Genomic DNA, 19,023 nt, shown 5'->3' on the forward strand with positions numbered 1-19,023 from the left:
TTTATTAGGACTTAAATTTAATTTTCTTTCTTTTAGCCAATGGTAAATTACGACTAAATACTTTTTTAATTTGAATTAGAATGGCTAAAATTTTTGTGTTGTCTGCAAAGAGGTTAACTTTGCTACTAACATCAACTTCATTTATGATCATATCATTTGAAAAATTTATAATAAGAGTGGCCTTTTCTAAGGCACTTTACTACAATATGAAAAAAATTCTAATAGTGTGTAACCAATTACTATTTTTTGGTTTCTATCATGAAGAAATTCTTTGAACCAACTTACTAGACTATTACAAATTTTGTGTTGCGAAATAATTTTTATGAAGTAAAAATAAAAGGTAGATTCGAAAACTTTTTGATATTCGTACAAATTACTTTAGTAAATTTATTGCTAAAAAGAGATGCATAAAAACTTTGATGGATTTTTTTTTGAGCTTCTGCTTAAATTATTATTTAACTATATTTATTTTTTAAATGTTTTTTTTTCAGTCATATCTTGTTTTTACTTACGCTATTTTAATTCTTTTTATTAAAGTAAAATAAATACTAAAATTATAAGTAAAATAAGTAAAATTATACTAAAAAATAAATAACTGTCAGCTAAAGTAATAATTTAAGTCGTAATTAAAACATTTTGGATATTATACAAAGTTAAGTAAAAGCTTTAAAGAAGATTAACTTCGATGGGATTTAATTACCTTCGGACTTGTTATACACCTAAAGAGTCTGATAAAGTTTTAGTGACTTTTTTTTTGCTCTAGGACTAAGTAGGAGTTTATTAATTATTAGTTAAATTCAAGACGATTAATTGACGTAACATACTTTTGCAGTTTGTTACATGACATAACTATTTTATTAGCTAGATTTTATTTAAAAATATGCTTGTCCACTTTATATAACAAAATTATTTAATTTTTCTTAATTTTTGTTTTAATTCCATTATCTTAATAGGCCTATGGAAGTCTAACTATGTCTACCCGATCATATCTAACCCGATTATTTCTAACTTGATAATTTCTAACCTGTTCTCATCTAACCCAATCATTTCTAACCGATAATATTTAACTTGATCATTTCTAACCCAACCAGTAGAAATTTGTTAATTTTTACATTTTTTTTTCAGGAATTTTTAAAAACTAATTAATCTTAAAATACTTTTTCTTATATTATAACTTCTTTGTCTTCAACAAAGCTTAATGTTTTGATTATTTTACTTAAAATATATTTAAAAATTAATTTTATTTTAAATTGTTGTAGTTTCAGATTATTTTCAAAATATATATTTTTTATTTTAATCTTCTTAAACCAATGCTAAATCATTAATTAATTTTTTTTTAGTTTGTAGTTGCATCATAAACGTTAATATCATATTTTTTTTCTATAACTGTTTAAACAAAAATCACAAGAAACTTTTTAAGGACTTTTATTCCACAGATAAAATAAAGTACAAGAAGCCTGAACACTTATATACTCTGAATATAAAACTTATCTGTCCTTGACATGACGTTAAACTTATAATAAGATCTAATAGAAAAGTTTTAAATATTGTAATTGTTTAGTCTGTATGTAGCATACAAAATATTTTACTATTAAATTGCGGATGTAAAAAGATTCATCAAATTTTTACATTAGCTAGGGTTACATGAAAATTAAATCAGAAAAAAAAACTAAAATAAATATATGCATGGTTGCCACTGATCAAGCTGAGAAAAATTTCCTGACTTTTTACCAAAATTTTTCTGACTTTTCTATTTCAAACTCTTAAATTAAACTTATTCTAAAATACATAATCTAACACTTGAAACTATATAAAGCTTTCAATCTAATTTTAATACAGGTTAAAAACAACAGTTTTTTGCTGAATTCTATCATCAAACTTCCAGTACATCACTTAAACCATCTGTGTATGATTGATGTTTGTAATAAACAGCTCTATCAGCAAAATACTTGTATTATTACCTTATAAACACAGCTTGTCTGAAAAAAGACACAATTTTTTAGCATTTCCTAGCATAAATGTATCTAGATAAACAAACGATATATAAGGAACATTTACAATTAAAACCTTGAATTAACTTTCACAACTAAAATCTTAAAACATTAACAAATTTTTACAGCTGAAACCTTTAAAAAATAAAGAACACATTTTTTTAGAATTTCCTAGCATAAATGTATCTAAATAAACAAAACGACATATAAGGAACTTTTACAATTAAACCTTAAATCAATAAGAAACTTTCACAACTCAAACCTTAAAACAATAACTAATTTTTACAGTTAAAACATTAAAGAACTTAATCAAATACTGTTTTTTTTTTAATGTCTGTACTAATATTTATTTTCTCCGTTTTTTTATTAGCACTTCAACCTCTTCATCCAATGAAGATATAGTTTCCGTTATCTGGTCTACATTCCGCTTCAATATACACATTAACTTGTTACATAAAATACTAAACTAACTGCTTAGTTATAAAGAAATCATTTTTTTACTTAAACAAAAAACACTTTGATTCTAAAACTATGCTAGATAAACTTGTGTGTATATATCACAGTTTCACTATGGAAGTGTCCTTGCTACAGATCATCAATACTAAAAAGCTTACAAAATCTGCTTGTTCAAGTAGGGTACTTGTTCATTATGTTAATAGAAAATTTTAGCAGTTTTATAAAGGATATTTTACTAATTTTACCAGATGAAGAAGGCATTGGAAATAAAATTTAATATTTTTGTAAATTTCTAGGAAAATTTTGGAATTTTTTTCTGACTTTAATAGATTTTTAATTAATTTTCACAATTTGAAGGCTTTGGAAAACAAGGAATTTTTTTAATTTAAACTGACAAAACCTGACTTTTTTTTTAATTTCATCAAATTTCCTGACTTTTTTTCAAAACCCCCTATTTTTTCCTGACTTTTGTAATTTTAAAAAAATTTTCCTGACCGAGTGGCAACCCTGTATATGGCTTAAACAGAACTTTTATCTGAATATAGTACAATTTTTTTGTTAATAGATTTAAGAACTTTACTTTAAAATAGTTACCATTACAATAATATTTTAAATGTTTACTATTAATAATTAGGTGTGCACAATACTATTATTTCCTTTGCTTAGTTACTATGGACATGTTTTTGAAAGTTAATCTTTCAATAGCAGTTTATCGGCTGTAACTATTGAACTAATCTATTATAAATTTACTTTTATCTGATAAACTTTGCTTTTTAAAAGTTTTTGTGAACATTTTATATAGTTTAAACTATCTATAAAAATTTTATAAAGCACCTGTTGCAAAAAATATTTAGCTAAAAGCAGGAACAGTATTGCAGTGTATCAAAATAAAAGATAAGTTTCTGAATGTTTCAAAAGGCTTTATCTTATTTTTACTCCCTCAAAAATCAACAGTTAAAAGTACTGAAATCTGTTTAAAGACTTTCCTGCCATGTTTAAACTTAAAAGTTTTATTCAAACTTGATTTTTGATAACTGTTGATCCCTTTAATAAAATTTAGTGCTCTATAAAGCTAAAAAATAATAAGTACAGTATATACTTACATTTCTCGAGTTTTAGAACTTTAATTGTTTTGCTTTTAAACTCATAATCTTAAAATTAGTATACTTTATCACAGTAATAAACATATATCATCTTAAAAAAATTGCATGTGTAATTAAGCACTAAGCAAAATAAAGGTTTTTTATGGTTTTTAAGTTTTATAATGAAAAATCTAGTGTTTTTGGTAACACTGAAAATATCTAGGGAAATCTAGTGTGAATCCTGTAAATAATTTTGGATAATACTTTTAATAAAATCTTTTATTGAACTCATGGCTTATGAACAATTTCAGTTTACTATAATAAAAAATGTATTACTTAAAATATTTACTCCTTTAGCTGAGCTTATTTCTAAAATACTAAATAATTTTTATTTCTTTAAGTTATAACTGTGCCAAAAAATATGTTCCACAACATTTAAATACACACGTTCTACATTTATAAGACATTCTATACAATTTACCTAAACGATTGTTTTATTAAAATTTTTGCTATTTTATTTTAAATAAGAGTTTAAAAAAGTAATTTAAAATCTAAACAAAGCATTGCTATATCATATACAAAAAAAAACTACGTGAACTAAAAAACATCTTTAACAGCATTAACAAAAGCAAATGTAAAAATAAATTTAAAGAGTAATACTATGTATTAATACTTTTGTTTATTACTTCAAAAAAGTTTACGTGGTACAATAAATAATTGTCTATGTCGTAAAAAAATTAACTAACAAATCGAATAAAAATAAAAACAAACTATGACTTAAATAACTTTTAATACAACTTTGTTTGCAATGAATAAATAGCAAACGATTTAAGACACTTTAACTTTTTCTTGGTTTTCAACTGCTTCAATTGCCTGCAAATATAATAAAAATATAAAGAACTAACATGTTACATTTGTTAATTTTGCACTTCAAACATTTGTGATAGATTTATAAAACGAAAAAAAAAGATGTAAAAAATCAAAATTTGACTTTTTAATTTAAAAATAATTTTTAAACTAACTTTTAGTAAAGAGTCAAATTTGTCATGATGAGTTCTACAACCTTCTTTTTCATCACTCACCTGTGAAAACTAAGGCGTATGAAATAAAAACCTATTTACTACAGGGTTGCCATTAGTTTTTGAGAAATTTCTTCCGGGTTTTTAAAAGTACACGTTTTTGGGTCTATTGTTAGTTTAATGTTAAACTTAGGTTATAACCTGTGTTAAGTAATATGACAACACTGAAAAGATACTGTTAACTGACAACACTTTAAATGTGTTTTATAACAATAAACATTTTTGATAACAAATTTTTTTTTTCTATATAATAGATTTTTTGTATCAAAACAAAATTTTACTTGACATGTAAATATCGTTTAAAATTCAAGGCTTTTTAGAGATTTTTGTTCAAAGTTCCAGGATTTTTCTTTAATTTCTCAGAATCCAAGTATTTCCAGGATTCTAGGTTTTGTGGCAACCCTGTTACTTAAAAAATAAAATTAAACAAAATTTAAGATAAAATAAATTAAAGAAAAAAAACTCTACTCTTGTACTTCTAAAAGTTTAATTTAATGCTTTAATTTCATATTTCAAATTCGTTTTATAAATACTATTTAATTTGATAGAAAGATTACAATTAGCTGCTCGTTATGAACAAAAACGAATATGTAAAAATACAATACTTACTGGTTGGATGTGGGATTGAGAAGAAAACGAAACTTTTTTACATAATGAATCAGAATATTCTGCAATGAATGTTTTACTAGTGAGTTTAAGTGAAGTAAAAATAACATACAAGACAAATTACAAAATAGAATTAACACTATTTTAGAACTATTTGTATAAAAGAAGGTAAACAACAACAACTACACAAAGCTTTTTATTAATTAAAAATATTGAAACTTGCAAAAAATACATTTAATTCAATTCTTTAGCTTAGAAAAACTTAACTTTAGAACGCATTTGTAGTTAGTTTAGTACTAATTGAGAGAAAATTCTAAAATGTAAAAATGATTACTAGTTCCTTAGTTTAGTAGTTGTTGACAAATAAGTTTTGATAAAATTTCTGGAACTTTAATTTTAGTAAATAAAAAATACTTTTTATTTAGAATAATACATATATGAATTCAAAAAATTAGGAAAAACATCATGGCATTAGAATCACTGTATACTTGAGTTTTATCAATAAATTGTTATGTATACGACAACTTTTTATATAATTTAAATGGTATTATAAAACTTAGTTTTTCTTAAAAGCATAGAGGGAGGTGTCTTACTTATTTTTTCAATTTGGTCTTATTACGTAGATTTTTACTAGGATAATTTAACAAAAAAAAGGTGATATATGGAGAATCGAAGTTGGTGAAATTAATAGGTTTTGTATAAAAGATTTACATCATATGATATTTATATGAACATAACCATAATATTTTTCTCAGAATGGAGTTAAAATATAAACTGTGCTCACTTTAAGCATCTTATTTAAAAGTAGTTTCTAATAGTAACTTAAACTGAATTCTAATCACAATATAACTTCAATTTAAAAATAAGTGTAAATAAACACATTGAGCCCATATGATTGTTAAAATAATTAAACACCTATAGTTGGCCACCCTTGAAAATTTTACAAGGTAGTTGAAAGAACAAAAAATATAGGCTCATTTTCAAAAACAAAAATCTTTTTGAAATTTTGTTTATTTATTTTAGATAGTACAAGCACGACTGCACCGTACATGTTTAACTACGAATTTAAGAAATAAAACAAATTTTCAATTTAAATTCTACTACAATTATTGATATTATAGATTCATGATCTAATTGTAGTAAAATAGATTTAAGCTGCTCAAATTAAAGAAATACAAAAAAAATCATTTATAAATCAGATGCTAACAATTTAGTATTGTTTAGAAAGTATACATCAATTACTCCAACGATTACAGGTGAGAAAACTTTACTGTTAGATATATTACAAAACTAAATACCACATTAATAGTTTGGTTTTCAAGTTAATACTTTGAAGTTGAGATAAATAATAATTAAACATTTTCAGTTAACTTAGATAATCGACTGACTTTGATCATAGTGTTTGAAATTTGAGCTTGGCATTGGGCTAACCATGACCCCCGTTAATCTGCCTCGTATATCCATGTTAGACACAACTTTGGCACCTGGATACAAAGAACTTCCCATTAAGTTTGTTGTTTTACTCCTTGGCAACGAATTCTGGAATTATTTTTACTCAAATAACACAAAACTTACCCAAAAATAGGCTTAAATAATGGTGGCAGTTATAAAATAGTTGGCAATATACCTTTTAATTAAGTTCTTAAACATTATTACATTTATTTTTATAAAAATAAGAATTGAAAATATAACATAATCTGTTAAATAAATTTTGCAATAACGTTTGCAATAAAAAGCTAAATAGATGTTGAAGCAAAACAAAATAAGTTACAATTTCAATCTAATCTACTTATACGAATAAAACTGTTCTTTTTATAATTTACGTTATTCAAAATAACATCAGTAAGAAAGTGTAGTGCACAGGGTATCCCGAAAATTAATACAAGTAATAAGTTAATCCTGAATGTAAATAAATATCAACGATAAAGCAGAAAAATAAATTGGTTATACTTTTGTTACAGATTAAACCATTGATTATTGTTAAATCAAATTGTGTGATAGCAGATGAACTTGACTTTGAAGAATGGGTGTATTTTTGGGACACTCTGTGTATGTAATAACTGATAAAATAATTAATATTATTAAAATATAACATTTGATTTTTTTCTCAAAAGCACTGCTTGATAAGTAAGCATGAAGTTGTCTTTTTGAAATTTTCGAAAAAAAAACATTAAACATTCTAGGAAAGTAAGGTAAAAAAATACACTAGTAATAACTATTAAATCAATTTACTTTTGAAAGAAAACGGATTGCTTTGATATTTTCTGCTTTAAAAGTTGTTCCATTTTTGTTCATATTATTTATTGAGCCTATCCTTATAAGCTGCGGCTAAAAAATGTGAGGTATATAAATTTAGTTGAATTCAATTGTTCTAGATTTTTATTTATTAACTTTTTTGAATGTATAAAATCTATAAAATACTCTGTTTAAGTGTAATCGAAAGTAAGTATGTAAAATTTTATAGTAGTTTATAAAAGTAAGCCTAAGTTTTTTGAAATTTTTATCAATAAACAAACGTAAAATCTAATGAGAATATTTAGATAAAACTTATTACTTTTAATAATATCAATTATATTATTATAACTTAAGGGCATAGGGGGTCATTTTTCGACATTTTTTTTTACTAAAAATAACATTGGATTTTACATGAAAGCTTAAAGTACAAACTACAAGCCAGTTTTTATAAAACTAAAAAACATTATTTAACTTTTGAGATATTGTAATTTTTATAATAAGTTTTCGATACAAACGTATGGACCGCAAGTTTTTCGGGGTCAATTTTCTCAGAAATTTAAAAAATCACTAAAAACCTATCTTATCCTTTTTTTTTCAGATAGAGACCTCAAATTTTCAGGAAACGTTCCTTTTATAGTTTAAAAGACTTTTAATGTTGGAATTTAAAAAGTAAAAAAAAATAAAAATTTTAGATATAAAAAACAAAAGAAATAGGTGGTATTTTTTTAATAAAAATTTTATTTTTCAAAATCAAAAAAATTCCTGCATTCAATGTAAAGTTTAATAATACACTTTCTGTGAAAATTTGAAGAAGATTGCTTAAAAAATGAAGGAGGAGATAGATTTTTAGTGAAATGGTCTTTTTTCGCGTTTTTAGTTTGCGCCTTCCATTAGAAACCTATTGAGGTCACCGACTTTGACTGCTAATATCTCAAAAAATACTTTGAATTTTTCAAACGGTTAAAAATGTCTGATAGCTCGGATGAAACTCTATAAAATAAGATCAACTTGTAAAAATCAAGGTGGACCCCCCTATGCCCTTAATATTTTTCATAAATATACTATTGTATGTGAAAAGGAAATTAGTGTTGATACCTGTATGTGCCTTTTTTTAGATTGGAGTTGACAAATTGGACTGTTTGCACAGGGTCTTTTTTTACCTATTGATTGTACATTAGGAAGTTTCATTACAGGCATTATCCCTGTCCTTGGAGGCAATGTGTATACCTATATAAAATACAAGGAATCAAAAATATCTTAATAAAAAAAAACTTGCATATGAAATTATTTTACTTAGAAAAATCAAATAAATATAGTTTTAAAAAAATATAAAGGTACAGTTTTACATATTATCTACTATCCTGAAATTTAATAACAAGACATATAGTTTGATAAAAAATTATACTTTAAGTTAAGTATGATTCTACATGTAGCTTATGTCTGGTAAGTATGTTTTAAATTTTAAAAACTCTTTAATTTTTTTTTTATAATTGAATATTGTTTAAACTGATTTTAATTAACATTTATAATAACTAACTATATTCAATTTCAAAGTTGTTTTTTTCGCAAGGAACTTAATTTAAGCAAAAGTGATACAAATTCAAACTAAATTATATTTTTCAAAATTAAACTTGCTAAAAAACTTGACCAAATTGTTAAAAACAAAAACAAATTTTAATTAGTTAACTTTAATTAAGCTATCCTGTTTTAATTTTATAAGAACTTGATAAAATTTTTTGAACAAAACTAACATTTAGATTTGGGTCAGCAATTTCTTCAACTTCTTCACATGAATACGGACTTCCTATACCTTCATCCTCATTCGAGATACGCTTTGCTTGAATCTATGAAAACATTAAACGATTAACTTATTTAATAATGATGTTTTATAATAATTCATTTAAATTGCAATTTTTATGAATTTTAACTTAATTTTTTAATTTACACTACTAATTTAATTATATTAATAATTTAGAGTAATGTAAAAACTATTTAAATCTAATACAAAAATTTCAAGTCTATGGCTGTTTAAATATAAATTATATTATTTAGAATTAATAAAAAACACTTATACACTGTTTTTAAACACAAACTGAAACATACAAAAAATATGTATCTTTTTTCGAGACATTTACAAAATTAACTTTATACTTTGTTGACTTGAGATAATCATTAAGTGAGTACAGGTTGTAATGCTAAACAAGTGCTAGTTTAAAACCTTGTTTTATTTATTAACCTTTCTGAAAATGCAATGCTATTTTCATATATATAAAAGAATTAAGTAATAAAATCATTTCGTAAACAATTTATTTAGTATTGACTTTTCTAAAAACTTGGTTTTTTTTTTGAAGATTTAGATAGCTTTAAAATTTGATAAGTATTGATCTTAATAATTTTTTAGACTAAAAAACACTTAAAAAAAAAAAATTAATAAAAGTATAAATTAAAATTTGTATATTAGTGATATTACGAGATGAATATGAAAAAACTACTTCTATTTAGTGAGTACTTCAATTTAAAGCCAGTTATTTATAAAAAAAAACAGACATCATAATCAATTACTAGTGGCAAGCATCAAAAAATAATTTATTGTGAATAACTTGCAAATTAGCAATTGAACATATAAAAAGTTTATCACCAACTAAAGAAGCCTGTCAATTAGCTTTTTTTAATATGAAAGTAGAAAAATATTTTTTTTTGTATAAATCAAATAAAAAAGTTATCTTTACATTAAAAAAATAGTTTAATGTATTAGCTGAGGGAGATGCTTATACAATTAATTACAACTTAAATCTATATTAGTGACCAACTCTGAACACTTAACTAAAAAATCATACAATGTTCTGTTAAAATATTTTTAATTCTAAAAAATGTTCATTTTTCTTATTTTTTTTTGTGGTCTGATCTAATATAATAAAGACTATCTTATCTTTTATATAAAATATTTAAAAGGAACTATTATTCTACATAGTTTAATAACTTTTTAGGAAAATGTGATAACTCATCTATTATCAAAACTTAAAATTAAATTTGAAATAAAAAACATAAATTTTGATTAAACATACCATACACAAATTATGGTTTTAATATGTTGAAGAAGTTTTTAAAAGTTTTAATTTTAAAAACTTACGAAAGCTATTTTAATCTGTTTTAATTACTTAACCGTATCCTTGTATATATATATCAGATAATAATCAAAAAATTCATTCGAAAAAGCAAAGAAAAAGGTATTAAAAAAAAAAAACTAAACTAAAAGGCTTTTCTAATAATTCTATAACTAATTGTTTTTCAACTTGGTTTGTTAAAAAGAGGATGACAGTTGAATAAAACAATAAAAACTTTGAAAAATATTTAGCTTAAAAATATATATCACAGAATGTACGTGAATTTTTAGTATAAAATTTGAAAAATAAATATTGCTGAAAGAAGTATAGCTGTTAGTTAAAGATAATTCAGCCGTATAAATTCCAAAGTTTTTTGTGTGAAATAAAAACTGTATTTTATATATATATATATATATGATAAAAGCAAGTACCAGATTAAATCTAAAAAATAAATAAACAGTACCATTTTGAAATGTTATGAGCAATGTTTATACATAAAAAAAAGCACAAATTAATACTTTTGAAGGTAAATAAAAGCTTTTGTTGTTTCACAACTATTTTGTCTTTATGAAATTTATCAAGCTTTCAAAATGTAAATCTTTCAGTTTAAAATGATTAATAGAGATCAACTCTCTTGGTAAGACTTGTGTGTTCTGTACATTACTTGTGCTAATATGTTTTATAATAATTAGTTTAGGTATAATCTTATAACATAAAATAAATTCACTTTTATAAACAGTATTAAAACATTTTAAAACTAATAATAAAAGTTTTACTGTAAAAAATACTAACAACTCTGGAAGGTTTTACTTTTTCAGCATTGACTATAGCACCACAAGAGCAACTTAATCTTGCATCTTCGTAAGTTTTTAATTTTTCATTTGCTTCTTTATACTTTTCTTTTAAGCTTTTCATTTCATTTGCTGCCATTTGCAATAATGCTGCCTAAAAAAAGTTATAACTTTTAGTTCTCTTATGTAATTGTCAATTGCTTAAAAAATTCAAAATTTAGATGGTTAAATAACCCTGTTTAAAACTAAACTAAAAATTAAATAAAAAGTAAAAACTATTTACATTAATAACTTTATTTAAAAACTTACTTTACTATATTTGTTATCAACTGAAAGTTTAAGGCAATCCCTTAAAGACTCAAATCCAGCATTTATGTTTTTCATTCTTCTTCTTTCATTGCAATTTGCAATTCTTCTTTTTTCAATATTATCAAGTGGCTTCTTAGAGGTAGTATTGTTTTGTTCATTATCATTACTAAATTTTCTTTCCTTTTGTATCTCTACTTTTGTCAGTAAACAAATACTATTCGTTTTACTTTGGTTCCCTGCTTTACCACTAAACTGTTTATTTTGTAAAATATCGCTGTTTTTGGTCAAAACTATTATATCTTGACTAAGAGATTTTTTTTGAACATAAGAATTCATATTTTTAGTTGTATTTTATTATATTTGTTTAACTAAAGCCTGAAAAAATATTCAATAAATAGTATTATACTATACACAAGTTAACCTTATGAAGTATATAAAATATTCTTTTAATAATCAAATTTCTCTAAACACCAAACTTTTTTTCGTTTAACTTTTACTCTATAAACTACTCATGCTTGGAATAATTGAGTACACAGTAATTAGTACAATAAGAACATCGCGTACTTTTTGCTTTAAAGGTTGCAATCAAAGTTCTCGACTTAAAAAGGAGAATGATTCAATGATAAATTTTTAAAATTTTATTACAATACAATGTTCCACTCGTTTAAAAAAACGAGATCTTCAGTTGTTTAAAATCTGTAAAAATTTATGTGATAACAAGTAGGAAGACATTAGGCTAAACTTGAAATAAAAGAAGTTAAGAAAAGAAAAAATGTATAACAAAAAACTGAGTAAAATCTAATTAAAACCTATAGTTTAAAGTTACTAGCGTATGATGATTTTAATGTTGCTAGGCTAAATTTAGGAAAATGCACGTTACTTAATAATTATACAATCTTAAAACTTAAACAAAAAAAAACATATATACAATAAAAAATAATTCTACTAACATTTAGTGGCCTTGTGAAATCTTTAGATAACTAACAAAGAAAAACATCTCTTTATCTAAACCTTTAAGTTAAGTTTACTCGTTTAAAAAAAAGGTTTGGCTATTGTATTATGACGTAATTATATATTGGTTTAACAAAAACTTATGCCCGCTAAAAAACAAATGCCTAACTAAGAATGTTATCTATAAAGCTACGGTCACGACGAAAAAAGAATTAAAGCAATACGTAGGAAGCACAGGAGGAACTTTCAAGAAAAGGTGGTATAGCCACATAAGAGATATAAAATTTACAAGGAGAACGGAACCGAACTATCCAAATATATTTGGAAGCTAAAACGCAACAACACTAACTACAACATCAAATGGGAAATTTTACACCACATCGGACACATAAGGAAACCGCAGAGAATCTGCAGGACCTGCTCCTATGAAAAAATGGAAATAGCGAACGCTGACGGGGAAACATCATTAAATAAAAGGAACGAGTTAATATGCTCTTGTATACACTTTAAGAAGCTTTATTTCAAAACTTAAGAGCGTTTTGATAAAAAATATCTATTTTAATTTGTACAAGTACTTAAACCAATATATAATTACGTCATAATACAATAGCCAAACCTTTTTTTTTAAACGAGTAAACTTAACTTAAAGGTTTAGTTAAAGAGATGTTTTTCTTTGTTAGTTATCTAAAGATTTCACAAAGCCACTAAATGTTAGTAGAATTATTTTTTATTGTATATATATATTTTTTTTTTTGTTTAAGTTTTAAGATTGTATAATTATTAAGTAACGTGCATTTTTGTAAATTTAGCCTAGCAACATTAAAATCATCATACGCTAGTAACTTTAAACTATAGGTTTTAATTAGATTTTACTCAGTTTTTTGTTATACATTTTTTCTTTTTTTAACTTCTTTTATTTCAAGTTTAGCCTAATGTCTTCCTACTTGTTATCACATAAATTTTTACAGATTTTAAACAACTGAAGATCTCGTTTTTTTAAACGAGTGAAACATTGTATTGTAATAAAATTTTAAAAATTTATCATTGAATCAATAAGAACATCAAAGAAAAAATTCAATTTTTTGTAAGAAGTGCTGAATTAGTTTTAGTTAAACTCAAGTTAATAAAAAGTTTTGATCAAACTACTTGTGTCATCAGACCACAACTCTTTTTAGATTGAGATGTTTGTTTTTTTATTATTGAAACTCATCATTCAGTTGCAACCAAACAAACTTACAGTTTTCAATCTACAAACAGTTTATTATGCATGGTTGCCACAGATCAAGCTGAGAAAAATTTCCTGACTTTTTACCAAAATTTTCCTGACTTTTCTAAATCAAACTCTTAAATTAAACTTATTCTAAAATACATAATCTAACACTTGAAACTATATAAAGCTTTCAATCTAATTTTAATACAGGTTAAAAACAACAGTTTTTTGCTAAATTCAATCATCAAACTTCCATTACATCACTTAAACCATCTGTGTATGATGGATGTATTTGCAATAAACAGCTCTATCAGCAAAATACTTATTATAATACCTTATAAACACAGCTTGTCCATTATTATTGCAGCAAGATGTTTTTGAAACGTGGTCCAAGGCCTAAATTTATCATGTATGATAATTTTGTTCGGGGTATCTGACATGACTGTGCTATTGCACTGTCAGGAAAATTTTTTTTTTGTTCAGCTCTGCCAGTTTGTTACACGAAATGGCTGAGTAATTGTGCTTGACAGTGTGTAATGCCCATAAAATTTCAGCGGTTGTGGTTTGTGACTTACTTACCAAACCTATTGATGGACTTACACCACTGCTCTCACAACTTGCTACTCTGCTGCTGCTCTCACCACTTACCCTACTGGAGCTTAATGCAGCATTATAGAAAAATTATTGGATTCGGTGAACTCCTGGCCTTTTATTTCTATATCCAGCTCAATTCATATGTACAGTGAGTGCTTTTCTTCCCATATTTGACAGTGACATAGTACATGAACACCACTTGCATTTAAACTTTTGTGTATATATTACAGTTTCACTATGGGAGTGTCCTTGCTACAGATCATCAATACTAAAAAGCTTACAATATCTGCTTGTTCAAGTAGGGTACTTGTTAATATGTTAATAGAAAAATTTAGCAGTTTTACAATTACATTTTACCATGAAGCTAATACTTGATAGAATGATAAAAGTGTTAGCCTTGTCTAATTGAAATGTAAGAATTAATGCATTGTGCACTTGACAAGAAATCTGGTGCAGTTGTTTAAAAAATTATTGAAAAAAACATTGGAAAAAGTCATCAGCGTCAAAGCATGGACTTTCAGTTGTTGTGAGACAAGCTCATGTGAAAGTATATAATAAATGATGCATAAAATAACTAGAAAGATATCGTTTTGACATTTTAAATGTGTTTCATAAAATCTGAAAATTTCAAAAAGTCTGAATAACGTTATAAATTCTAGGATTTGTTATTAAACATCTAAATATAGTTCTATATTACAGTTTTTTGAACTTTTTTCCAGGTTTTAAAATTTCATCCATTTTTTTTTCTATTTACAGTATAAAATAAGGTTAAAGGTAAAAAACTGTCATTAATAGTATAAAAATATTGAAAAAATACTGTAATGCTACTTTAAATGTGCTTTATTATAAATAAATAATAAACTTCACCACTTGACCAACAACAACAGCATTCAAGACAAACAAGCTACAACCAGTTTTGTCCTTATTAGGACTCATTAGGCAGGCATAGTCACAAGAAACTGCTGTTGGGATCTTACCAAGCGGGCTTTAGTACAAAGTACTGAAGCGAGTGTTTGTGAGTAAAGTTGAAAAAATTATATAAATAATAATGATATACAAAATTCTAAGTGATACATTTAAAGTATTTTACCAAAATTTCATCATTTTCCATGTAAAAATTGTTCTAAATTAGAACTTTTTTATATATAAATTGTCAAATTCCAGATTTTTCCTACATTTTAGGTTTTTTACAACCCGGTTTCAAGGTTTTTTCAAAAAAAAAAATTAATCTTACAGACTTTTTTTTCGGTAAAATGGCCACCCCAGGGTTAATGGACTTTGGAAAATTTTCTTCAGGTTTTCAAAAGAACTTGTTTTTGGGTCTATTTTAAGTAAAAGTTAAGTTTAAAGTAAAAAACTGTGTTAAATAGTATAACAACATTGAAAAACACTGTAAAGCTACTTTAAATCAGTTTTTTAATAATAAAATATTGATGATGACAAAAATTGTTTATCTATATGATAGATTTTTGGTGTCTTTTTTAAATTTTACTACTTACCATGTAGAAATTGATTAAAATTCAAGGTTAAAAAAAAACTCTCAAATTGTTTAAACTTTCTATAGCCTAAATTGTCAAATTCCAGGCTTTTTGGCCATCCTGCTAAACTAGCTTGTATTTGCAATTTGCTGTGCTCTTTATTAAGCATATAACATACTGTGCAAAAAATATTTGTAGTAAAAAACTTTTTTAAAAGTAAATATAATCATTATTTTCCAAATTCAACCTAATTTTCATAACTATTAATAAAATATATATTTCATGCAGCAATAAAAAAACCTAAACCCTTGAATTTTATTTTGAAAAAAATAGGAACTAAATTACCTACTAGGCACATTTTTTAAGCAATTTATTGTGCAAAATTTTTCTAGATGCTTTATAATTCATTTTAAAATTACTAAGAGAAGGACAGTAAACATATGATTTCACCCTTTGTGTTCACATGACTATAAAAAATACCATTATAAAGAAGTTTTGTTTAAAAATGGAAAAGTTATTTTTTTAGTAAATAGGTATATATTTGTCTATTAAAAGCTAATTTTTAGGAAAGAAGAGTCTTTGAAAATAGTTTTAATAAAAAAAAAATACATAAAGTGACTAATTTGCCCTAGAAATCGGTGAATTTCTCTACTCTACTGATTGTCACAATATTGCACGTCTAGCTTCAAGACAGAAAATTTTTCAAAATAATTAAAATCAACACTGTATAGTTTATTTTTATTTCAGTTTAAGATTAAAAAAGACAAACTATAGGTTTTCTAAGTAAAATGGCCAATCTTATTAATAAAAATTACAAGAAAATATTTAAAAAAATTAAAAAATTCATGAAAAGTTATAATTTTAGGAATGTCATCACAAAAAAATATGTAAGACCAAATTTTTCTAGATATAAAACATCAGAAGTTAATTTTATATCTTGGAAAAAATTAGTTTTTTAAAAAGCAAAAGTGAAACTTGTTGAGCTGAAGAATAAAATCTAGCATTTACAACATTAATGGACATAGTTAGTTTATTGAATGATAAAAAAATGCTCAAAATATTTATTCTAGGACTTGGTGCATGAAGAACCTTTTGGGTTTTCAAGTCGTACAACACAGATATCTTTTAATGTCTTGTCCAGGACATGGAAATGAAAAACAAATAGAAGACAACATTAAATTTATCTGAATGGGTTAGTTAAAATTATAAATGATAAAAAAAGTTTTTAACAACCAGAAAAATATCAAATTCCTGTCTTAAAACCAATCCTACACTTAACTTAGTCTCAGTGCTGCTTGACAATTTTTGTTTAACAGCTGATTCATTAGTATTGTAAATCAGCTGATATGGTTGCATTTATTCAGTGTCTAGAAACAGCTGAATTTTGCACATGCGCAGTAATAAAAAATAAAACTGAAATGGAAACGAGTAACGATGAAATGAACTGGTAATTAGATAAAAAAACTAGTTCTAGTCTAGATGCAAATCTACAAAAATTGAGAAAAGCCTAGCTAGCTATATACAAGATTGAAAAAAATCTTTTTTATTGAATATGTGAAAATATAAACATAATGAAAAACTGTTAGAATATTTGGTGTATTGTCTATGCAATTCAGATGTATGCAATAAAGTTGCAAGAAATTCAAAAAAAAAAAAATTAATGTAGTCATTTTCCTCTTGACCCTTTTTTTAGGTAATCAATTATTTTTGAGTACGATTTATTAAGCAAAGGACGTTTTATTGGCATACTATCAAAATCAACCGGATTTTTTACATAATTTTTATTTATAAACTTATTTTATATATATTTTTTGTATTTATTCACTTATTTCTTATTTGTTTTTTATTATCACTGTTACCCTTAACCCTTACCCTCGATCGGTAAGCGGTTCTCGATTTTGACTAGGTGGATTTTGATCGCGGGTGGATTTTGAAAATGTCCCGTTTTATTAAAAGTGCTAACTTGTGTTTTAAAATTTTACCGAAAAACCCTAAATTAGTGTTGTATATAGTTTATCAAACGACTAAAAAAAACTTAAATATACGGTCCGAGGAGTTAGGACCTTGTGTACAAATAAAGCTTTCAGTTATCCAGTTATCGACCTTTCAATTATCAGATTCTTTTTAAGGTTTTGTCTACGATAAAAATTGTCAAAAAAAAAAACGTGTTACTTAAGTTTTCTAAAAAAAAAAAATTGTTAAAAAACCTTAATAAAAATTAAATAATTTAATAAATAACGAACAGCAAAATCACAACTGCACCATTAATAACTAAAATTTGAATATTAAATTGTTTACAAGCGATATTTAAAAACAATTCCTAAAAGAAAAAAATGACCAGTGGATTTAGATTATTATTTTTAAATAATTCACATTTTTAATATAAAGAATGTATAAAATGAGTATTTATGTTTTCCTTTTTTAGACTTTACATATTTTCATAGTATGACTTTAAACAGATTGTAATTAACTTTTTTATAAAAAAACATCGAGATTTCTTAAATATGCACTTCCTACTGAGCACGCAGTGCGTACTACGCACTTTTGGGTTTTGCTTAATTTTCGGACTCGAGAGGAAGATAACTTTACTGAGAAAAGATTTATTTGTTTTAGTTTAAGATTTCATGCTCGAGTTATCGTTTGATAATTTGCTTACGAACATCTGCTATGCTTTGGAAATCTTGTAATAATAAAACATAAGTATTATTTGAAATTGATGGGAGGTATAAACTAAGCGAACAATAAATAAGTTAAAAAAAGTTGATCAGATATAAAATAGATTTGATTGATGTTGACTTAGATAAGATAACTGGTTATATGTTTAAACTAAATGCGGGTATAGAAATTTTTAAGTGGAGTAGTACATATTTAACTTGTTAAACAATAAAGCGTTTTCTACAGTAGGTTTTGAAAAAAAAATGTTATATAATAAAGTTACCGTCTAGTATCATAAATTTACTAACAATTTTATATTATAACGTAAATAAAAGCATGTGAATCATCAAATTATTATTAAACAAGCAACAATTTTATTTTTAGTTGTTTAAGAGTACTTCAGCTTACTGTACAACCTATTTTATAAACAGTGTTTTGCTCAATGAGCTTATCAGTATAAAGAAATAAGCTTGTAAAACGTT

General features: G+C 24.7%; 1 protein-coding gene across 1 annotated transcript; it reads right to left on the minus strand.

Annotated features, from left to right (window-relative positions):
• Positions 1-4,033: 4,033 nt before the first annotated feature.
• Positions 4,034-12,023, minus strand: LOC145836166 (uncharacterized). The gene is made up of 9 exons (XM_082943979.1): positions 11,654-12,023; positions 11,346-11,498; positions 9,201-9,293; positions 8,545-8,676; positions 7,447-7,542; positions 6,603-6,753; positions 5,218-5,276; positions 4,552-4,611; positions 4,034-4,402 (listed from the first exon to the last, which is right to left on the minus strand). Exons 1-9 carry the CDS (start codon positions 11,987-11,989, stop codon positions 4,358-4,360), a joined length of 1,125 nt encoding a protein of 374 aa, XP_082800105.1. The 5' UTR covers positions 11,990-12,023; the 3' UTR covers positions 4,034-4,357.
• Positions 12,024-19,023: the final 7,000 nt, after the last annotated feature.

The sequence above is a fragment of the Thalia democratica genome, chromosome 5 (genome assembly GCF_965202585.1).
Source record: "Thalia democratica chromosome 5, ktThaDemo2.hap1.1, whole genome shotgun sequence".
Taxonomy (NCBI): Eukaryota; Metazoa; Chordata; class Thaliacea; order Salpida; family Salpidae; genus Thalia; species Thalia democratica.

Bases quoted from the DNA above. Each gene is read 5' to 3' on its own strand.
- LOC145836166 (XM_082943979.1), bottom strand. From the start codon at position 11,989: ATGAATTCTTATGTTCAAAAAAAATCTCTTAGTCAAGATATAATAGTT. The intron at 8,677-9,200 runs GTTAGTTTTGTT...TATTTTATATAG, and splicing joins TTGCTGACCCAAATCTAAAT to GTATACACATTGCCTCCAAG. The intron at 4,612-5,217 runs GTAAGTATTGTA...TAGTTTTCACAG, and splicing joins CTCAATCCCACATCCAACCA to GTGAGTGATGAAAAAGAAGG.